At 49.1% G+C, this 20,362-nt stretch overlaps 1 protein-coding gene across 2 annotated transcripts in view; it reads right to left on the bottom strand.

Annotated features, from left to right (window-relative positions):
• Positions 1-2,906: 2,906 nt before the first annotated feature.
• SHTN1 (shootin 1) overlaps positions 2,907-20,362 on the bottom strand; it is a 47,961-nt gene continuing 30,505 nt past the window's right edge. Inside the window, exons 9-15 of one of the 2 annotated variants that reach the window (XM_078605928.1) lie at positions 20,084-20,237; positions 16,579-16,675; positions 13,560-13,639; positions 11,700-11,800; positions 9,825-9,902; positions 7,645-7,780; positions 2,907-5,648 (exon numbers count right to left, since the gene is read on the bottom strand). In XM_078605928.1, the coding sequence (XP_078462054.1) occupies positions 5,557-5,648; positions 7,645-7,780; positions 9,825-9,902; positions 11,700-11,800; positions 13,560-13,639; positions 16,579-16,675; positions 20,084-20,237 (738 nt within the window). In that variant the 3' untranslated portion in view covers positions 2,907-5,556. The remainder of the gene's footprint in view (positions 5,649-7,644; positions 7,781-9,824; positions 9,903-11,699; positions 11,801-13,559; positions 13,640-16,578; positions 16,676-20,083; positions 20,238-20,362) is intronic. The other variant, XM_078605929.1, reaches the window with a different exon arrangement.

The following is a 20,362-nucleotide window of genomic DNA, read 5'->3' as shown; positions in this document are numbered from 1 at the left end:
CCCTTCGTATCCGTCTGAGGTCGCTGCACTTCTGACAAGGCTGAAGTTGCTTCCTCTTTGGAGACGGCCACGATCCTCAGGTGAGCTCTCGAGCCTCATCTACCCAGGATGGGTCAGCCAGGAAGCTCAGGAGGCATGGCGGAGCTTCCAATGGCGGAGGGGGCGAATCCTCCTCCTCCCTTTGTCCACCTCCGTTGTTGGAGAGTGCTTCCCCCCCCCCCCCCCCCCCACTGGGGAACTTAAGCCCCTGCGCAAAAGGATCATCGCGGTCTGGAAGCTGGTCGCCCCGCATCTCGTAGTTGTACCGGCAAAGGGCAAGTGAAGAAGGGCAACAGCAGGAATCCTTCCCCCTTTTCGTCTTTTGAGCCATCAGCCTCCGCCGAGCTGCCCCTTGACCAACGCGTGGTCGAGACGATTCACAGTGAGCGGGCCAAGCCGGCTAACGGGTTCACGGTCCCCAAGTCGGCGAGTCGGTGCAAAGCAACCCCCAAGATAAGACGGAGCATCTTCGAGCAGTGTACCAAACGGATTCGCTGATCGCACGGTGCATTATCCCCGATGAGCACTCCCCCCTCGAAGAGACAGTCCCTTGTCCACCGTCCGTTCCGTGCCACAAAAGCCACGGGCCTTCTTTCGCGCCAGGAGGGAGGGGTATCCCACGAGTACAACATTTGCCGAGCGGCAGTTTGGAGCTCCTCCGCACACGTGTTCACGTGTTCCCAAGCACTATAAGGCTCCGACACGCTTTCACAGAAGGGGCTTTTTGGGAAAGCGGTACTTTCGGCGGCTGTCCCACACAAGGGGTTGCTTCCCGTCCCCCCCCCCGATATCTTACTTTTTGTGTTTCCCTCTGCCTCGGTCAAGCTCTGTCATTGTGACTCCAGGCTTGGCGCGTGGCGGTAACCGCCAGATGAATAAAAACGGGGCTTTAGGAGAAGTTGGTTTCGGAGTCGGTCACCGCTCCCCATCCCCTAAGACAAGGGTGGGGTGGGATGAGGTTCAGCCTCTTTATTTTACTCAGTGCCGGGAGAGTTGTGTTCCTCATCACTGGCTTACGAGTGGCTGGGGCACAAGTAATAAGTATAACCAGTAAAAACTAAGTTTTTCACTATAAATCCTTTATATGCGTGGTGGCTAGAGTCCTCTCGTCCTCTGGCTTGAGATGGCTGCCACCTATGGGTCAGATGATTGCATTGCACCATTAAGCAATTGGTAATTAAATATAATATTTTTGTCCTAAAAAGTGTAACATTTTGGGAAAAAAATTTCACGAACATTAATTGTCAAGCACAACGAGTCTGTGTGGAAAATGTCAGCTCGATTGGATCACGGGAAGTGGGTTAAAAAACGACCGAAAGATTTGCACGGTCCTAAGCAAGCAAGCGAACTTAATATAAAGGATTTAAAAAGGGATCCCCCCCCACCCACCCATCCTCTCCCCCCCAGGGTCAGGGCACCACCAGCTGTCAAACACAAACGTGTAGACTTAAACTTCATGACGACGATAGACTTCGAACGTGGAAGGTGGCCACCTCTGAAAACCGAGCTAAACAAAAGTACTCAATCTCTGTACGAGGAGTTTATGGAGCAAGGATTGAGTCTAAAAAGAGCCATCGAGGCAATTGCAATTGGGGTCATACCCATGCTTGAACCCGTGCACCGTGCACAAACCCAAGCTGCTAAAACTCCAACCCACGCTCTAACCCTTGGAAGTCTGTGCCATCGCGTGCTACGGTTAAACACTTGAGATTATCCCGAGGAGTGATGCTTTCACCTTTCGGCCGCTTCACGGAGTGCTGGTGCATCTTTGGGATATTGTTCGCACACTGCTTTCTTGCCAGGGGAACGCCGTGTACAGGTGTTTATATGCCCAGCATTGATATAATTCTGAGTCAACCTCGCCACCATTTGAACCTGTGACCTCACGGTTATCCAATGCTAACACCTCGGGTCTCAACAAATGCTCGAAATCCTGGCCAAGGTATTCGGTCAGACTGACAACAATTTCGAGATGTTAATCCTTTTATTTACCCAGGAGGGATAAACTTCTAAGTCGACCCTCACCACCATTTGAACCTGTGACCTCACGCTTATACAATGCTGCACCTCGGGTCTCAACAAATGCTCTATATCCTGGCCAAGGTATTAGACAAGGCTGACAAACATTTTACACGATTATACGTGAAAAAAGTCATTGTATATAGGCACATGCAATTTGCAATACGTTTAATGCATAGGCTGAAGGAGAACCGGCCATGTACAGATATATCATCACGGATATATCGTAACGGCTTGCATAAATGTTGTGTATCCTCAGAAATTGTTCCTTTAGCATTTAAACGTTTTTTGTGTTTGTTTGGAAACCACTTCATGATTAAGAATGATTGTTTATATTATACGTGGCTATATGCCCTCATAAATATTACCTTATTTTTTCCTCTTTAAATACAGTTCAACAATGAATGAAATGTGCTTTATAAGTTTAAAGGGTCGCTGACAGGCGAGCCTGGTTTAATTCATTATATCCAACACCGCATACAGCACAAACTGGCAGCCCCAATGTTGCAACGGGTACGGTCATATCCTATTGGGTAGCTGTCAGGCCGGCACGTTCAAACTCGAGCATCGACTCTCATGATTGGCTGCTCCGCTCGCGCTCACTGGAATGGTGGGTTGCGAGCGGGAGGGCACGGATTGGCCAAACAAGTTCAATAATTCGGTGTCAGTTCAAGACCCACTGAGGTAATAAGGTTGGATTGGCATAAGGGGCTATCCATTTAGTACGTACGCAAAAATATGTCAAAACTTGACCCGCCCCCCCCCCTCCCTGTACGCACGCGTACTTTTTACACCCCCCCCCCCCACCTGCGTATGTACGCTTGACGCACCCCCCCCCCCCCCCCCGATTCCTATAGAACGGCCGATATTTAATCCACGCAGAAACGATCAAGGATGAATAATATTGATGTGTTTAAGCAAACAGATAGTCCACCGCCGGACTATCTAACTCATTTGAAGGCCAATGTAGACAAATTATTATTATCAGTAGACCCCCCATACGCAAGCGTACGCATTCGGGTTAACCCCCCTCCCCCCTCCATGCGTACGCACTAAATGGATGGCCCCTAACGACATGAAGCAGTAGAGATGGTTCCATGAAGGGGGAGTCATCTCCATATATAGTCCCAAGTCTCACTTTAGACTCTACTCCATACGCAGTGTGAATGGCAATAAACTGTTCCCAATTAACTACACGGTTCAAAGGTATGCATTTGGCTTCGAGAATGGGTTCGTGGGTTCAAGCATGTGTTGGGGCATGTGTTGGAGCGTGGGTTTGTCCACAGGTTCGAGCTTGAGGGTGGGTTGGAGCTGGTGTGTAGATATGGGTTTCGAGCACGGGTTTGGATGTGCAAAGCAGTTCTAGGCTGGGTTCCAGCATAGCTTCGAGCATGCATTCCAAGCGTTGTGATTATTTGTAATGGATACGATGATTGGCATGCGTAAATTTGCCGTTAATTTCCCGCCATTGTTTGCCAATGGCGAGATTTCCCCCACATGTTTGCATGACACGTTCATAATTAGTCATCTTACATGATTGTGTCACAGCGTGCGAGTTGCAGAATTGAACCGAGGCTCTTCTCTCCGTGAGGCAGAGGTCGCAAACGGGTTTTGATTCCTTACCCGTACCCGGCCGCACGAGGGTCACAAACGGGTACCCGTACCCGTAACCGGCCGTACCCGTACCCTACCCGTACCCGGCCGGGTACGGGTAGGGTACGGGTATCGGGTACCCGATTGCGACCTCTGGGATGAAGCCATGTTGCAGGCGCGGGTGGGTTGATTCTAGGAACTTGAATTGTGAGAAGAGACAAGACGTTGGGAAATGAGTGACAAACAGTTACTCACCAGTGACTCACGGTCTACCCGTACCCGTACCCGGCCGCACCAGAGTCGCAAACGGGTACCCGTACCCGTACCCGGCCGGGTACGGGTAGCCGGTTATCGGGTAGGGTATGGGTATCGGGTACCCGGTTGCGACCTCTGCCGTGAGGCGCAAGTGTTACTCCTGAACCATAGCCCCATTGATGAGATATGTGTTACGTTGTTGTTGTTGGAACCAGCACCATCACCATTAATAAAGGTAAGAATTTGTCTGCTTTGCTCAAGGGGTAGTGTCAGAATACAGAAAGGGGAAATGAATGTTTAACCCGTAGGAGGCTTTTGCAACCAATATTATCCATACGTTTTTTAAAATAAATGTGTCGTTAAACCCGCCGCCACCCGACATAGCCAATTAGTAAGGTTTGTCACGTAAACAATGCCAATTTGTTACTAGTTCAAAGCTAATTTGCTGTGTCGGGTGGTGGCGGGTTTAACGGCACATTTATATGTACGCGATCTAACCCAAAAAAACCTCTATTAGGGGAGATAAAATGCCAACATTCTAAGTTTAGACTTTGAAATAAGATATAAAAACATTTGATACTTCCTTGATGTATTCAGATTATTTCAAATATTCAGATTGTTTGTAAAATATACTCGCAATTTTTTTCAAGTTAATTATTCACACTGACCAGTCACGCTAGTCAACGTTCAGAACTCACGACTACACCAATCCCTGGCACTCAATGTTACCACGACTCGCGTCTTAACGACTGGAACTCACCACTGACATATTCGCCACTTGACGCCAACACCTAAACACCATCGGGCACAAATTACCGTCGCCACTACAGCACTCGCCACTTACACACACACCACACATGATCACGTGCATCTCAGCTGTGCAGCAGCCAGTGCAAGTCATCCCTACACATGCCGCCGCCACCACCACCACCCTCCTGCCCTCCTATTCACTTGATGTCCCCCTCTTCCACTTTGCTAACCCCTCTCTGGCGGATTGTAGGGACGTCCAGAGTTACTGGCGGCCGTTCAGCAATGTGTAATTCCAAATGTCACATTCTCATCTCCAGTTATCGGCCAAGAGAAGGAATTGCAGGGTATGCAATGACAAGTGATTTAATACATTAAAATGCATTGCCTGCCTTTTAAAACGTGGCTTGACCGTGCCTTAATATCCTATTTTAAATAGCATTTAACTTGAAGACAGGCTGGAGCCTATTTTTGATCGTGGGCCTCGAGTTTCTGGCCGAGCTATTTCTCAGAGTTCAGCTTCAACTCATGGCTGTTGTTGTATGGCTCTGGAAGGTTGAGCAATGTACAGAAAAAGCTTGGATTGCGAGCATAATTCGTTCCGGAAACGTGTTTGTAATCCAAAGCACTTCGTATATCAAAGCACTCGTGTATCAGTTGTGATCACGTGACGCTCGGCAGACAAAGCGTATACACGTACTACTCGTATTGCAAGACTTCGCTCGTTAATCAAATTAATATTTACTTAAAATGTTTGCTCGTCTTGCAAAACACTCGCAGACCAAGTTATTCGCAATCCAAGCTTTTACTGTGTCGATGTTTAACGTGTGCAATGTGACACACACACGCACTTTGGCTCCTTTGTACCCTCTTTGATGATTATGTTGACGCCAAGTGAGGTCTTTAGCCGACTTGATTTTTCTTTTCTTGCTCAGATGGCTTCTTAACCACGGACGGCAGAGACTGGGAATATTTCATGTTCCCATTTCCGCCATCTGCAAACACACAATATGCTTGGTTTTAAGCATGGAAGGGGGAAGGCCGGGTAAATGTGTCGTGGAGAAAATAATAAAATAATCGAATTGCGCTTTTTAGCATGAGAGCAATTACCAGCATAAACAAACAAACACAATTTTGCAGGAGAGAAAACCAAAACAAAATAAAAACACGCGAACGTGATTTTGAAAAGCGGTGGCAGACGGACAGACGACATTCGACGATTTTGATGATGCAGTGAAACTCTCGAATCGACGGCGATTCGGGAAAGGGGCGGGGGGCTGTTTGCGGACAATAGGATCGATTTGCCGTTGCTTCTGGGCGAGGTGGTCTTATCCACAAAGCGTTTGCAGGTTACTGGAATCAAGATGTAACCCGTGGGGACACCGTCTGAGTGCTGCCTAGCCACGGACAAAACAGTGGAAAATAGTCAGTTTGCTGCGCAAGTGTGGTTGGTATGCCGAGTCGTGGACATCACCATCATCATCCAATTGTCTACCCACTGCCGGATGATGGTCTGCCCCACACCGTCAACATCCCTACTAACACTCCCACGATAACAAAACGACACCACTTCTCACGACTGCGTATGAATGGATCGAACGAGATCGTCGGAATCATCGAACGGTGCGGAGGAGGAGGGGAGGCGGTGCGGGCTGTGTGGACAATTCTTTCAATTATCGCTGCTCCATCGAGTTTTCTCAACGGGTGATTTGGATCGCCGAGGCAAGCAGTGAAAAAAATTCAACAACATAAAATACACTGGCCTAAAATGCCTGTTCACGATACTGATATATATGTCATGAGACCCAAATGAGTTTCCACATTTAACTGTAGCACAAAAATTATTTTGGATACGACTGCATAAAATGATCAGTTATTTCATCGATATTTTTTTTCAACTTACTGCCACGTCGGTCGTGGGGGTTGTTTGACCATATTTCACCACGCTGGTGCAAGTTTCAAGTTTTAAAGTTTTCATTTATTAGGCATAGCCCTGTGAGCCATGCGGCTCTTGAGTCGGGTGTAACCGCAACAAACAAAATATGAACAGAGAACATCTTAACAAGCGACGACGCGCAACAGAAACATCCTGGTCAGCGTGCGTTGGCGAAGTGGACATCTGTGAAAAAGAGCTTTGAGGCTCATCAGATTCCTCCAGTGCAAATAAATATTCGGATACTGAAGTGGGTGGTGCGCCCACAACCACCGCAGGAATGACTCGCCACTCCGTTAGCCGTGGCCGAGAATCCACCTTGGGTGGCACGCAGCAGCGACGCCAAGCTCAGTGCGACTGCTGCATCCCAATTAAGTCTTGCCGTCATGGCCATCGGCCATTCCCGGTAGGATAAAGGTCTCCCCAGAACGCCACCACCACCATCACCACCCTCACGGGGAATTAACGTTTCCCTACCACCACCCCCCGCCCCCCCAGAGCATTTGTCAAATGTAGTAGTAGGTTTTTACCCTGTAAACTGGTACAAAACTGACACCTTTATACAAGGCATCATGTTTGCAATAACCACAACACAAGCAGTCAAAATGCAAACAAAAAGAAACAACTCTGATAATGATATGCACTGTCCTTGAAGTTGATTGGTCCACACCTGAGACAGCTTTTCTTAGAGCCTAGTCTCCATTGGTGTTGGACCAGAAGACGCCTAAAGGCGTACAACTCAAAAACAGCGCACTATCAGAGTATTGGTGTCAGTTTTGTACCAGTTGAAAGGGTAAAAACCTATTACTATATTTTTCCAATGGTAAAGGAGATGTCTCATAGTGTAAATGCTTACCCCGAGCTCTCAATACTCTGATAGTGCGCTGTTTTTGAGTTGTACGCTTTTTGGCGTCATCTGGTCCAACACCAATGGAGACTAGGCTCTAAGAAAAGCTGTTTCGGGTGTGGACCAATCAACTTCAAAGACAGTGCATATCATTAAGTTGCCGTCAGATCTTTTGTGCGGCGAGGGCTTGCGTGCGCAGCGTGCGGCGCACCGTTACCGTCGACGAGCAGGTCGTCCGTGGTCTCCTTCCTGCGCCGCAGGATCCGCTCCAACTCCGTCTCGCCCGCTTCGCTCAGCGCCGTGGTGGACTGCGTCTTGTCCACGTTCGACGACTTCTTCATCACGTTCTGTGGATCGCAAAACTCCCGCGTCTGTTTAGCATGTAGTGGTGGTGGTGGTCGCGGGCTTTCGCGACCAAATATTATCCATAAGGTGTTTTTTTTTTAGGGAGGTTAGATCGCGTGAAAGTAAATGTGCTGTTAAACCCGCCACCACCCGACATGGCCAATTAGTGAGGTTTGTCACGTAATTCGTTACTAGCTCAGCACACCGGTCGTGCGTTGGACAGTAAATAAGTGGCACGTTTCGTTTGCGTGACAAACCTTACTAAGTGGCTGTGTTGGGCGGTGGCGGGTTTAACGACACATTCATTTTTAAGCGATCTAACCCAAAAAACACCTCTGTTACGGACTCACATTATGTATATTGTCTTGAAGTACGGGCACTTGGCTATTAATTCGTAAACAAGTGCTTAGTTACACTGCATTGATGTATTATATGGCTTGGAAAAAAGCCATTTGATATGAAAACACGGCATTTGCAGAACCCATACCACTGAGCACGGTGAGTCATTGCATTGACAAAGGGCTGTCATTTTCTATTATTATTTTATTTACTCAGAAGCCATACAAAGCTGCCCAATGCGCACCCCCTGGTGAGCTCCATGCAGTTGCTGAGCTCGGAATGCAGCCACGAGCGAAGGGTTTGTGGAGGGGGTGAAGCGGCCCACACTGGCCAGCATCGGTTTTACCCTTTCTGGCAATAAAACACAAACCTGTCAACCCCTTATCAGTGTCCTACCTTGTTACAGACCGGTCAACCCCTTATCAGTGTCCTACCTTGTTACAGACAAATTCACTTACCGGTCAAACCCTTATCAGTGCCCTTCCTTATTACACACACATTCACAAACCTGTCAACCCCTTATCAGTGTCCTACCTTGTTACAGACAAATTCACTTACCTGTCAACCCCTTATCAGTGGCCTACCTTATTACAGACAAATTCACCTACCTGTCAACCCCTTATCAGTGTCCTACCTTGTTACAGACAAATTCACTTACCTGTCAACCCCTTATCAGTGTCCTACCTTGTTACAGACAAATTCACTTACCTGTCAACCCCTTATCAGTGTCCTACCTTGTTACAGACAAATTCACTTACCTGTCAACCCCTTATCAGTGTCCTACCTTATTACAGACAAATTCACCTACCTGTCAACCCCTTATCAGTGTCCTACCTTATTACAGACAAATTCACCTACCTGTCAACCCCTTATCAGTATCCTACCTTGTTACAGACAAATTCACCTACCTGTCAACCTCTTATCAGTGCCCTACCTTATTACAGACAAATGCACCTACCTGTCAACCCCTTATCAGTGCCCTACCTTATTAGAGACTAATTCACCTACCTGTCAACCCCCTTATTATTACAGACAAATTCAAACCTTATTGGTCACCCCTTGCCCTTATAAATCTCAAAGTGCATCCTACAAAATCCCATCACAAGGGAGAAACACAAACAGATTTAAAAAAAGTTGCCCGTACTGAAATGGTTGTACGCCGTATGGACGTGAAAACTTAATTTCCCTGTACAAGAATACGGGTTAACCGTGTGGGTTGACAGGTACTTGTGGCAAAACATGCAAACAAACATACTCTGATAACAGCTTTCGTGACTGCAGGAATCCATACTCTTTGGTTCTTTCGGTAAAGTCACGTAGGTAAAAAAAAAAAATCACGTTTCATCAGGCGGAAGCGTCATCAGGCGGTACCGATCCAACAGGACAACTGCTGATTGAAATCACAACCGCTGATTTATCTCGTCAACTGCTGCGGTCGCTTGTGTTGCGATCGAAACGTCGTGATTTATTTTATTTCATTTTTACCTACGTGACTTTACCGAAAGAACCAAAGAGTATACTCTGATGACATATGCGTTGTCTTTCAAACTGATTGGCCGACACCAGAGACAACATTTCTTTTATGGCCTAGTGTCACCAGTGTTAGTAGACCAGAGAACGCCAAAAGGTGAACGGTACAAAGACAATGCTCGGGTCAAGCAGCTATATCATTTTTGATACTGGCAGAAAAGCACCATAGATACTCACCAGGATCCCTTTGAGTTCCACGATGGCACTGTTCGGTTTGTCGCAGCTCTCCACCTTCGGCTGCACCTTCACTCGAGCCTGCGACGAGCAAAACACGCGGCACGGCGGGGCTCACGACCATTCCACGCTGGGAAGAAATTACATTTTTTAACATTTTCAAAAGTGTAAAAAAAAGGCAAAAGTGCAGCCCTGCATTTTGCTTGCTCACGCCACTGCTCGCAGAAGGGCCCTCCATGAGATAAACTTGTGAAAACATCCAGAGGGTATTTGGCCTACTCTTCCCCGTCTGTCGGATGTCTTGGAAAAAGCGGGATTACCCACTATTTACCCCACCACACGTGAGCTGCCAATTGACTCACATTTGGTGTACCCATTGATATTGCTGTGAACAATCAGTAGACAGCTTATAGCCTTAGAGACTCCATTTGGAAGGCTAATTTTCCGTCAATGTCCATCGTCTTATTCTGGTGCCACGTGGTGGCATAAGATTAAACCTTTCCCGTTACGATGACGTACAAGTACGTCATCGGAATGGAATCGGAAGAAAAACTAGAATAAAATTACTTTATCGGTACCGAGGCTCCCACAAGGCCATACGGGGGGGAGTGTGGCACAGTTTGGCGCCAGCTATCGTAGAATGCGGTCGTGTCGCTACAGTTCTCTGCGGTGAGTAACAATGTCTTTAAAAAGAACGGCGCTGCGCCTCTCTAAATTATAATAAACGCCGAGCCCCTCGCGCGTTCCGAGATTCAGCGGTGAACAGGACCCCCACCCTGCAACTTGCAGTTGTCTTGAAAACGGGAAAGGGTTAAGTGTGGAAGCGTTCGCCCCTCAAGAGGTCAGGCAGGAGCTGAATTCGGAACGGTGGAAGGCCGGTGTTAAGAGCTCATTAGACAGAGCACGTATGTTATCTGATTTTTAGGGTTTTTCTTGGTTACCCCATCTTCCCCTTTTCTTTCCCTCTGCTCCCCCTTCCCCTCCACCCTCGGGTCTTCGCTTACCATGTTGGTTATATCCCCACCCCCCCCAACCCCCGTTATTCCCTCCCCATTTAAATCTTTCTCTCCCCCCCCCCCCCCCCCACGTGAGGTTTCCCACTTGGTTGGAGGCAGCGGGGCCCCCATCACTCCCCTCATTCTCGTCTTTCCACCCCCCCCCCCCTTTCATGTGGTAGCCGTTGTGCCGAGGGACAGCTAGTCGTGGATTTTCGTGGTTGTAAAAACGAAACGAATAAATACGTATGAAAAATAAAATTACATAATGTAAGAATATAAAACATAAAAGTAAATCACCTACAATAAAAACAATTATGCGAGCATCTCTGGACACCTGTTGTGGCTTTCTGTGTGTGTGGCTGAGAGGCACCAGGGTGCACGATGTGGGTTTCCGTGCGTGCGGGTTTCCGTGCGTGCGGGTTTCCGTGCGTGCGGGTTTCCGTGCGTGTGAGTTTCCGTGCGTGCAGGTTTCCGTGCGTGTGGGTTTCCGTGCGTGTGGGTTTCCGTGCGTGCGGGTTTCCGTGCGTGCGGGTTTCTGTGCGTGCGGGTTTCCGTGCGTGCGGGTTTCCGTGCGTGCGGGTTTCCGTGCGTGCGGGTTTCCGTGCGTGTGGGTTTCCGTGCGTGCGGGTTTCCGTGCGTGCGGGTTTCCGTGCGTGCGGGTTTCCGTGCGTGCGGGTTTCCGTGCGTGCGGGTTTCCGTGCGTGCGGGTTTCCGTGCGTGCGGGTTTCCGTGCTTGCGGGTTTCCGTGCGTGCGGGTTTCCGTGCGTGCGGGTTTCCGTGCGTGCGGGTTTCCGTGCGTGCGGGTTTCCGTGCGTGCGGGTTTCCGTGCGTGCGGGTTTCCGTGCGTGCGGGTTTCCGTGCGTGTGGGCGAGAGAGGCACCAGGGTCCCGCCGACAGGCTTGAGGGGCACGCCCCTCCGGATTCGCTCCATCATCTCGTCCACCGCCTTCTTGCGCACCTCCTCCAGGCACTCCGGCTTGCCTGCACGGACGCAGGCCAAGCGTGAGTCGCAGCTCCGTACGTATGTATCATCTTCTTGGTTCTTTCGGTAAAGTCACGTAGAAGGGAAATAATAAAATAATAAAAATAAAACATAATAAAATAATTCTCACGACGTTTCGGCCACAATGCAAGCAGCCATCCTCAGGTGAAGAACAGGTCTGTCCGGGAGACAGACCTGGTCTTCACCTGAGGACGGCTGCTTGCGTTGTGACCTGAGGACGGCTGCTTGCTTTGTGGCCGAAACGTTGTGAGAATTATTTTATTATGTTTTATTTTTATTCTTTTATTATTTCCCTTCTACGTGACTTTACCGAAAGAACCAAGAAGATGAATCCCTGCAGTCACGAAAGCTTTAAATCGAAATGTATGTATCATGTTGAACTTCTTTCACACCATACGTGGCCAACTGTGCCAACTGTATTCGCGTCATTCCTATAACGGCGCAAATCCGGCCAAGGTATCGGGCCCCGAGTTAGAGTGGTGAGCGGCCCGCAGTGTGAATGTTACGAATTCAGCTCCTGGTTAGGGATTGACTCAGCCCATCATGCCTCTTGGGGTTGATAAAATGAGCAACACCTTGTGTGGAGAAGCCTACAGTGGTTTGTCCTACGCAAAAAGACTTGCCACTGCCATAGAAATGTGGAATTTCCCCCACTGGCCGAGAGCAACAAATAAGAGATGAGCACCGCCTCAATGCGCGTTGGAGCAAAGATTCTGACGCTTTGACGACAGCGCAAGGCTAGAGCGAAGGCGCTAGCCGTGTTTCACAGACAGCTATAGTCTGCCAACATGGGGTGACCTTGCTCTGTGGTTTTACCCAACTACGTGGGGCGCCGTGGTGGTGAGATGGTCACTCCCTCGCCTGAAATACAGGTCGTGGGTTAGATCCCAACCCCTGACGCCTGCTGCTGTATATTTGGAGTGTGCGTGTCTCTCTCAACGTGGTTTTTTTTATCTGGGTCCTCTGGGTTTTCCCTCCGCATTTAGAGTCATCGTGCGTTTAGAGTATTTGGCTGCTATAACTTTCCACGTGACGAGCCACTTCATTGAGCTGTCATTTGTGGCCAGGTCGCTTCTGAAAAAGAGCTACATAGCTCTGTGGGCCTTACCTTTATTAAAAGTTTAGCTTTAGTTTATAACTACATAGGTTCCAGGTACGCATGTCACGTTTCACAAATTTGGATCGCGACGCACGCCCAACACTTTTTCGGTTTTTAGGAACATGCAAATGATTCCATAGTACAGGGAAGTGGCATTAAATAACATCAGATGTCGAATTAAAGGATAATTGTGAAAAGCTGCTCGTTTTTTGTGAAAGCTTTGAATTCTCTATCACAGACGTACGGTCTTTTGCAAAGCGCTCCCCAAAATTTAATTTCATAATTCAACGCTCATCCCGGTATGCTAGTACACAAAAAGGGCAGTTAATGGTCGACTGGCTGAAGATCACCAAGGGTTTTTCCTTGACAGAGGCTTGCTGCCGTGTGCACCCGCCCATAACATTCATCGGGGACACATTTCCATCCCTGCCTCATGAGGCGACGGTCATTGCACGGCCGCACAGCCTTACAGCCTCGGCTGCGTCAGCAAATGGCACAAACCACGATCGCCTACAGATGCCCGTGCATCACCCACACGGAACAAAGCAACAAACTGTAATCGATGAGCGCGACATTTCTCCAGCCGAGAGAAACTCGAGCAGCTCACGTCGCTGTGCAAGTGCGCGAGCCGGCCGTACCGTTTGTGGCCGAGCCCTCGGGTACGTCCCCCTTTGAAGGCAGGCCGGCGTCTTTCTTCTTCAGCAGCGCGATGAGCGTCCTGCGACAACGATTCGTGTCAACGACGGAACGTGGAGGAGGGAAGTTTTGAAATGGAGAACGGCAAAGGGGAGCGGCGCACGCCGCCCACCCCACGCGACACCGACTGCTTCCATCGAAAGCTGCCGACGCGTAAAGCGCAGCAGATAGCATCGTGAAAGTGCGGCCAAACTCATTACTTCTAGATTTGAAGCTTTCGTGACTGCAAGGAATCATATTCTTAGGTTTTTTCGGTAAAGTCACGTAGGTAAAACATCAAAATTAATAAAAATAAAATAACAAAATCACGACGTTTCGGAGGCAACACAAGTCTCCGTCATCAGGTGGGATCGTCACAGCCGGATCAGCTGCATCAAGTGAGGCAATGATTCAAGATGTAATCCCTTAAAAGCAAGTTGAGAGGGGGAGGAGAGGGGGGGGGAGCTCATCAGAATGTGGTAGCCAATGAATGGAACGTATCGGGAGGGAGGGGGGCGGGGCTCAAAGACGGCACGGAGTGCCAACGTACAACGCATCGGGAGGGGGGCGGGGCCAAAAGGATGGACGACGGTTTGGACGCGGTTTCTGCTGCACACGCCAACGCATTGGACAGAGAGGGGGAGGGGAGGCCTGATACACATGATAGAAAAAGAACGAAAATGCCCATGTTTATACCAATGAAGAGAGTACTGTTAAACACTGGGGATGTTAACACTCGGTAAAGTAAAGTAAAATAGTGCCTGTCAGATAAGATGGTCCAAAAAAGTATAATTAAGTCTTTTTTGCGTGGTTGATAACATCTTTCCAATGATTACTAAGTTTGTACCCATCATCACGGTTGAAATTATGTCTGTGTTTGTATATTTGTATGGCTTCGTGTACAAACCTTTGATGGTAGCCGGGAGGTTTACAGGGAACCTTCGTCTCGGAAAAGACAATTAAGACATGTACATCGGGCCCTCAGGATGAACGGATACTCTGACCGTACTATCCGCCAAGCTGTCTCTCCCACCACACAGAAACAGCCACATGAAACTCCGACCAAAACTATCACGTTACCATACATAGCTGGCGTGACCAAAAAGATCTCCAAAATTCTAAACAAACATAAGATCCAAGTCCGATTCAGTACAGTGCATAAAATCCGTGATCTGATTCCATCTGTGAAGGATGTCGTTCCTGACTTACAGTATCCTGGAGTCTACAAATTGAGTTGCATTTGTGGTGATTGCTACATTGGAGAAACGAAACGTCATGTTTCTGATCGTGTCCGCGATCACAAGTCAGATCTGAAACACGGCAGAACTGATTCTTCGGCTGTTGCCGATCATTGCTACAACTCGGTGGGCTCTCATGAAATTGTCAACAAATTCCGGTTTCACGATGCATGAAATTGTCAACAAATTCCGGTTTCACGATGCAAACGCTGGCTCAAACGTTACGGAATAAACATTTAAATGCAGACCATTCCACTGCCGCATTGCAGTTGTAAATTTGGCAAGAGCCTCCTGACAAAAAGAGCTATGGAACTGAGCGAGACTTCCCAGGTAAACAGGTGGAGTAAGTTGTTAAACGTGTCGTCTAATTTTTCTTCCCTCCAAAGCACCTCACTCATTAAGCAGTTTGAGGCGATTACACCCAGGATGGTCTCGTGACTATAAATATCCGCGCATCAGTGACGTGCGGCGAGGTGAATGGCTGGGGAGGCACTGGCTCGTGTCAGAGCCAGTCACACGCTGAGGGGGGCGTGTCCTTACTGAGGGGGCGTGTCCTCACTGAGGGGGGCGTGGCCTCACTGAGGGAGAGCGTGTTAGACACGTCCCCCTCAGTGAGGCAGCTGTGATAGCTGCCTCCCCTGGTGATTTTTCATTGCAGTTTCATGACGAGACCAGCGAGCCTAAATATCTTTACACACATATGTGAAATAAGTTACCTGGAGTATGGAAGGCGAGGACATGAAACGAAGGGGTCTACAAACATTACATTGGTGACACTGAGATAGTAACAGGCACGCGCTTATTGCCCGCGCTCCATCCAGTTACTGAGGGGTTGCGCAATCAGAGGGGAGGCTGAGCTCGTCGCTGCCTCACCTCTCGGCTCTTCCTGTATTTGCAGCGGAGCGCCGCAAATTTGGCGATTTTTACTATGAAAATGATTGGAATCGTACAGAAATGACATTTATAACACAGATCAGTGGGAAAATCTTAATATTTACGTTATTTTATTATTCTTTTTTTTTACTTTTAGTAACAGCTATTTTCATTGGAGTAGAACAGGCGAGGCTCTGCCTCCCCCTGCCTCCCCTGACCGCACGCCCCTGCCACACATGCGGATGCGGTTTAGTGTGAACCATGAGCTTTTGAGCCTCCACAATGCTCACGGTCTACCCCAAACCGCATCCGCACAAACCATGGCAGCAGATGCAGATATCCTGATGCACAAATGTAAAACTCTCCAGTAGTGGTGGGTCATCCAGAGCAGACCGCATAACGACGCAATGCCCGAAGAATGAAGCTGTCTTAAACAACCTGGGGAACAGCAAGAATCACTACCTTTCAGTAACCATAACCGTATCTTTCCCTACATGCTTACTCCGAGGTGGTGTTTGTAGTTGTAGTTCCCCGAGTTGTCGTTCCCAGAGTTGTTTAACAAAGCCTCATTTATTTATCGTCACGAGACCATGCCGAGTGCAATCACCTCGAACTACTTAACTAGTGAGGTATGTACGTATGTGGGTATATTGATCTTCTTTCGCACCGTACGTAGCCAACCGTGCTAATCGGAGGTGCGGCGGGAACGAATAAAAACGGACATCACCGAAAGTAAATGGAGAGACCGGGGGGGGGGGGGGTGAGGGGGGGTATTCCGTTGTTTAACGCATCTTGGGATAAGAACAGTTCGTCCACCAGCAAACGTGCGGACATCGTGCCGCGAGGGACCCCGCCACGCTCTCCGCCTCACCGTAGGGGGTTCGCGGGGGGCAGAGCGGGCATGGGTGGGAGCGGCGGCGGGGTCGGGGGCTCGGTGGCTTTCTTCAGGCGCTTGTGAAGCTCATCCACTGCGGGGACGGACGACGGAAGGGGGCGACGGGCGCAGGTTAAACGTACGCGATCACGACAGCCTCCGTCGTTGGCTTCTCTGGGGGTCAGGTTGCACGAGTAGAAAATGAGTCTGCGTCGTCGTCGTCAGACACCCTCCTCCACGCGGCACGGCCAATTAACAAAGTCGTTGACACGTGAATAAACGTGGCCAATGTATTAACTCTCCAGCAGCGCCACCGTTAATGCTGGGGCAGCGATCCACACACACGTTTAACAATTGCGGAGTGACGTTTCGCTGGTAGTTGCAACCAGCAATATCAGGCAGGTGCCAGTAATCAGGCAACTGGCGTCCGCCTGATAACATTTGTTGGTCGCGAAAGCCTCCGTATGAAATATGGGTTTTACACTTGCAACGTTGAGCTTAATAATGTCGGTATAATTTCCATATCATAAAATTTACTTTACCCAGGATAGCCTCACTGAGTCTGAAGATTATTTTCTCAGGAGGGTCCTGCCAAGTTTCACAGTAGAGGGCACAACAACAATGCACGAAACGCCTTCACAGCTGAGGAATTCGCGAGTCATTTAAAACAGTTTTGACAAAACCATGGCACCAACGCACGTGGCCTACTTTAAAAAAAACAAAAAGGTCAAGGGATCTTTAGGGTTAATACAAGCCCGCAGTATTAACCAGGGCGGCCGTGGGACTCGAACCACGTGCCTCTGCAATAAGCGGCAAACGTTCTGCCAATCGCGCGGTCATGTCGCTGCCCAAACTTAAGATTTCAAAGTAACGGGTGTTTCTTTAACCTTAAAGATGAACGTATATCACTTAAGTCCCCTTAATTGACTTTGCGCCTGACAATTCGGTGACTGTTCACGACCAGGAATGTAATCGATTATTTATTATCTTGCTGCTCTAAGAGGGATTGTAGTGGTCCTCGTTGTGAAGTTGCCCCAACGCCTGCAGTCCCCAGCCCACCACTGCCCCTGCTGTGTCCACACTCCCCACCCTCCCACCATCCACAACCACTACCCAAACCATCCCAAACCCTGTGTTCTATTGGGCGGGGCTTCGACAGAAAAAGGCGGGGCCTAGATAGAAAGGGGCGAGGCCCTCAACAGAAGGAGGCCACAGGCCAACCATTAGCGTTCATTTGCAGCTAATGTAATAATTGTTTAATTTTACACAGCGTCATTCATGCAATTGCATCCCACAATGCTGCACATCAATTATCCAGTTTCCGTACACAGATAATACAAAAACCAAACCCCACTACTTAGCAAATAAAAAAAAAAATTATACATAAATAACGGGAGAAAAAAATAAGCACACAACAATAAAAAAAATAATCGCAGAGAAAATAAATTAAAATAAATACATCCATTCGGTCTCCATACCCCAGACCACAAAAATCCCAACATTTCGCAAGATTTTGGAGAACCTTCACTGGAGGGATAGTGGAGTGGCCAAAAAGTTACGAGACAAATTGGACAATCATGTAAATGCATATTTTCCAGCGTATGCTAGGACAGATAAAATCGGCCTTGAGTTCAGATTAGAATTGGTTAATTGATTTGATTTGTGTGATGTGTAGCGGGAGATTGTTCCGGACAATGGGGGCTGCACATGTGAATGCTCGTCCACCAATTGATTTGTGTTGAATTGTTGTCAATTCATGTAGATGCCACTTGGAGCACATAGTCGGAGGCAACTCATCATATTTAACGACGACTGTTGACATTTGCTATCGCTTCAGCTGCAATTTGTATTATTTCTCGCATTACAACTTGTGGTGGCACAGTGGAACGCACGTTGCACTATGAACCTGGCGAACCGATTTGGATTCCTCGCCATGGCCATGATCCATTCGTGTTCGGTGATAACTTAACAGGCACTGGGCACCTTGCCACCATTCACCAAACCTAATTGACCAGGTTAGTGAAGTATGGTCAAACCACCCCAGAACCAACACAGTGTGGGAGAGCCTCTCTCTAACAAGGGCTAAACATTGCAATACATTTCATCATTAAGTTGTTGTTATTACAATTGTGCTAGCCTACCTGTTGATTAATGTGTTATATCCATGCCTGTCAGTTCAGTAATCCCATAGAACCGGGGGAAAGCCAAGCTGAGCATTGGAAGAGGCGATGCTGACCGCGTGTTTTTGCACGCAGTCGTTTGAGCCAATAGACACGGACGACGTCACTACACTAGGCAGCCACTTCATCTTAGGTACAGGTTTGCCTGGATACACGAACCCTTCCTCTCAAAGGCAGCGATGTGTCCTGCCGCTTCGCACACCGACTGACAGGTAAAAGCGTGCCGACTACCAAACACACTTCCACGACGTCTGATGAGCGTGGAAGAGTAGGCCAAACACCCCCTTCTAGAGGGGCTCTCATTTTGTTGTCCTTCCCGCGCACCTCCGATTCGCACGGTTGGCTACGTACGGTGCGAAAATGTACAAAGAGTAGGCTAAAATACCCTCTCGAGGGCTCTCTGCAGCTCCAGGTAGTAGAGGCCCTTCCACCAGCGGTGGAGTTAGCAAGCAATTGCAGGGCTGCCCCTTTAGGTGTTGCACGGTATTTAATACTAACCCACACGAAAGCAACATCCTCGATTAAGGCAGTGGTTTATATTATTCCACAGCTTCAAATGACAACCTTAGAGTAAGGAAACAAAACAAGATGCTAAAAAGTTTTTGCTGACAAAACTCAAGTACCGATTTACAACCTGCAGTAGCGAGCATGGTCAAGTGTAGTCAAACAAATCCCCCCCAAGACTTGGAATGAAGATGCCTTCATCCGGCAGTTGTACGACAAAGGGCTATACGTTGTTGTTATTTTTTTTATTGTTACAGAGAATGTAACAATTTAGATAAGAACCCTTTCCCATTCGGTCACCCAATAGCCATCTGCACACCAATCTGGCCGATCGCCTCAAGAGCACGGAGCCTCAAAAAACCGCCGGACCCCTACTCAGAACCTCATCCCTCGACTCCCTGACCATCTCCCCCTGAACCAAGCCTGGCACAGCGCCGCGTCTCCGTGGGGCTGCTCCGATCGTTGTGGAATAGCATCGCCGCTACAACGAAGGTCCCCCATGTTGCCTGTAACAGGCTGCTGGGGCAAGCGCCGTTAGCGAGCGCCGACGAAGGCTGGCAACGGCAACGACGTGGGGGCGGGTGGCCAAACACCCTCCCCCTCAGAGGGGCTCTGTAGAGCTCCCTCCAGTGGAGCTCCCTTCGTCCAGCAGTGGCGTGAGCGAGCGAGCGATCGTAGGCGCTGCGCCTTTAACCGTCACCGTCATAAACTCTGCCTTCGAAGCGCCGCCACCCCCCCCCACCCCCCTTGCACGACGGCAGCGTGGCCGAGGAGCGTGGTGAGCGTGGTGAGCGTGGTGAGCGCGGTGGCCACCGCACCCTCGTGCTTGAGGTCTCGGGCGGACGCCTCCGCCCGCTCCGTGCGCGCGTCCTTCTCCCTCATGTCCTCCTCGGCCAGCTCCAGCCGCCGCTGCAGAGACTCCAGCTCCTTGCGCAGCTCCAGGCTTTCCAACTTCTCCTGCAGCTCCTTCACCTGCAGCGCAAGGGAACAAGCCTGAGCGACGGGTGCGTGTGCGTGGGGAGCGGTGTGTCGCCGGTTAGCGCGACGCTGCGCTACGAACTTGGAGACCCGAGTTCGATTCCCGCTCACGGCCAATA

Source organism: Lampetra planeri, chromosome 25 (assembly GCF_965212315.1).
Source record: "Lampetra planeri chromosome 25, kcLamPlan1.2.h2, whole genome shotgun sequence".
NCBI lineage: Eukaryota > Metazoa > Chordata > Hyperoartia > Petromyzontiformes > Petromyzontidae > Lampetra > Lampetra planeri.
The sequence above is the reverse complement of the archived record's forward strand: the minus strand, read 5'-3'. Positions and strand labels throughout refer to the sequence as shown.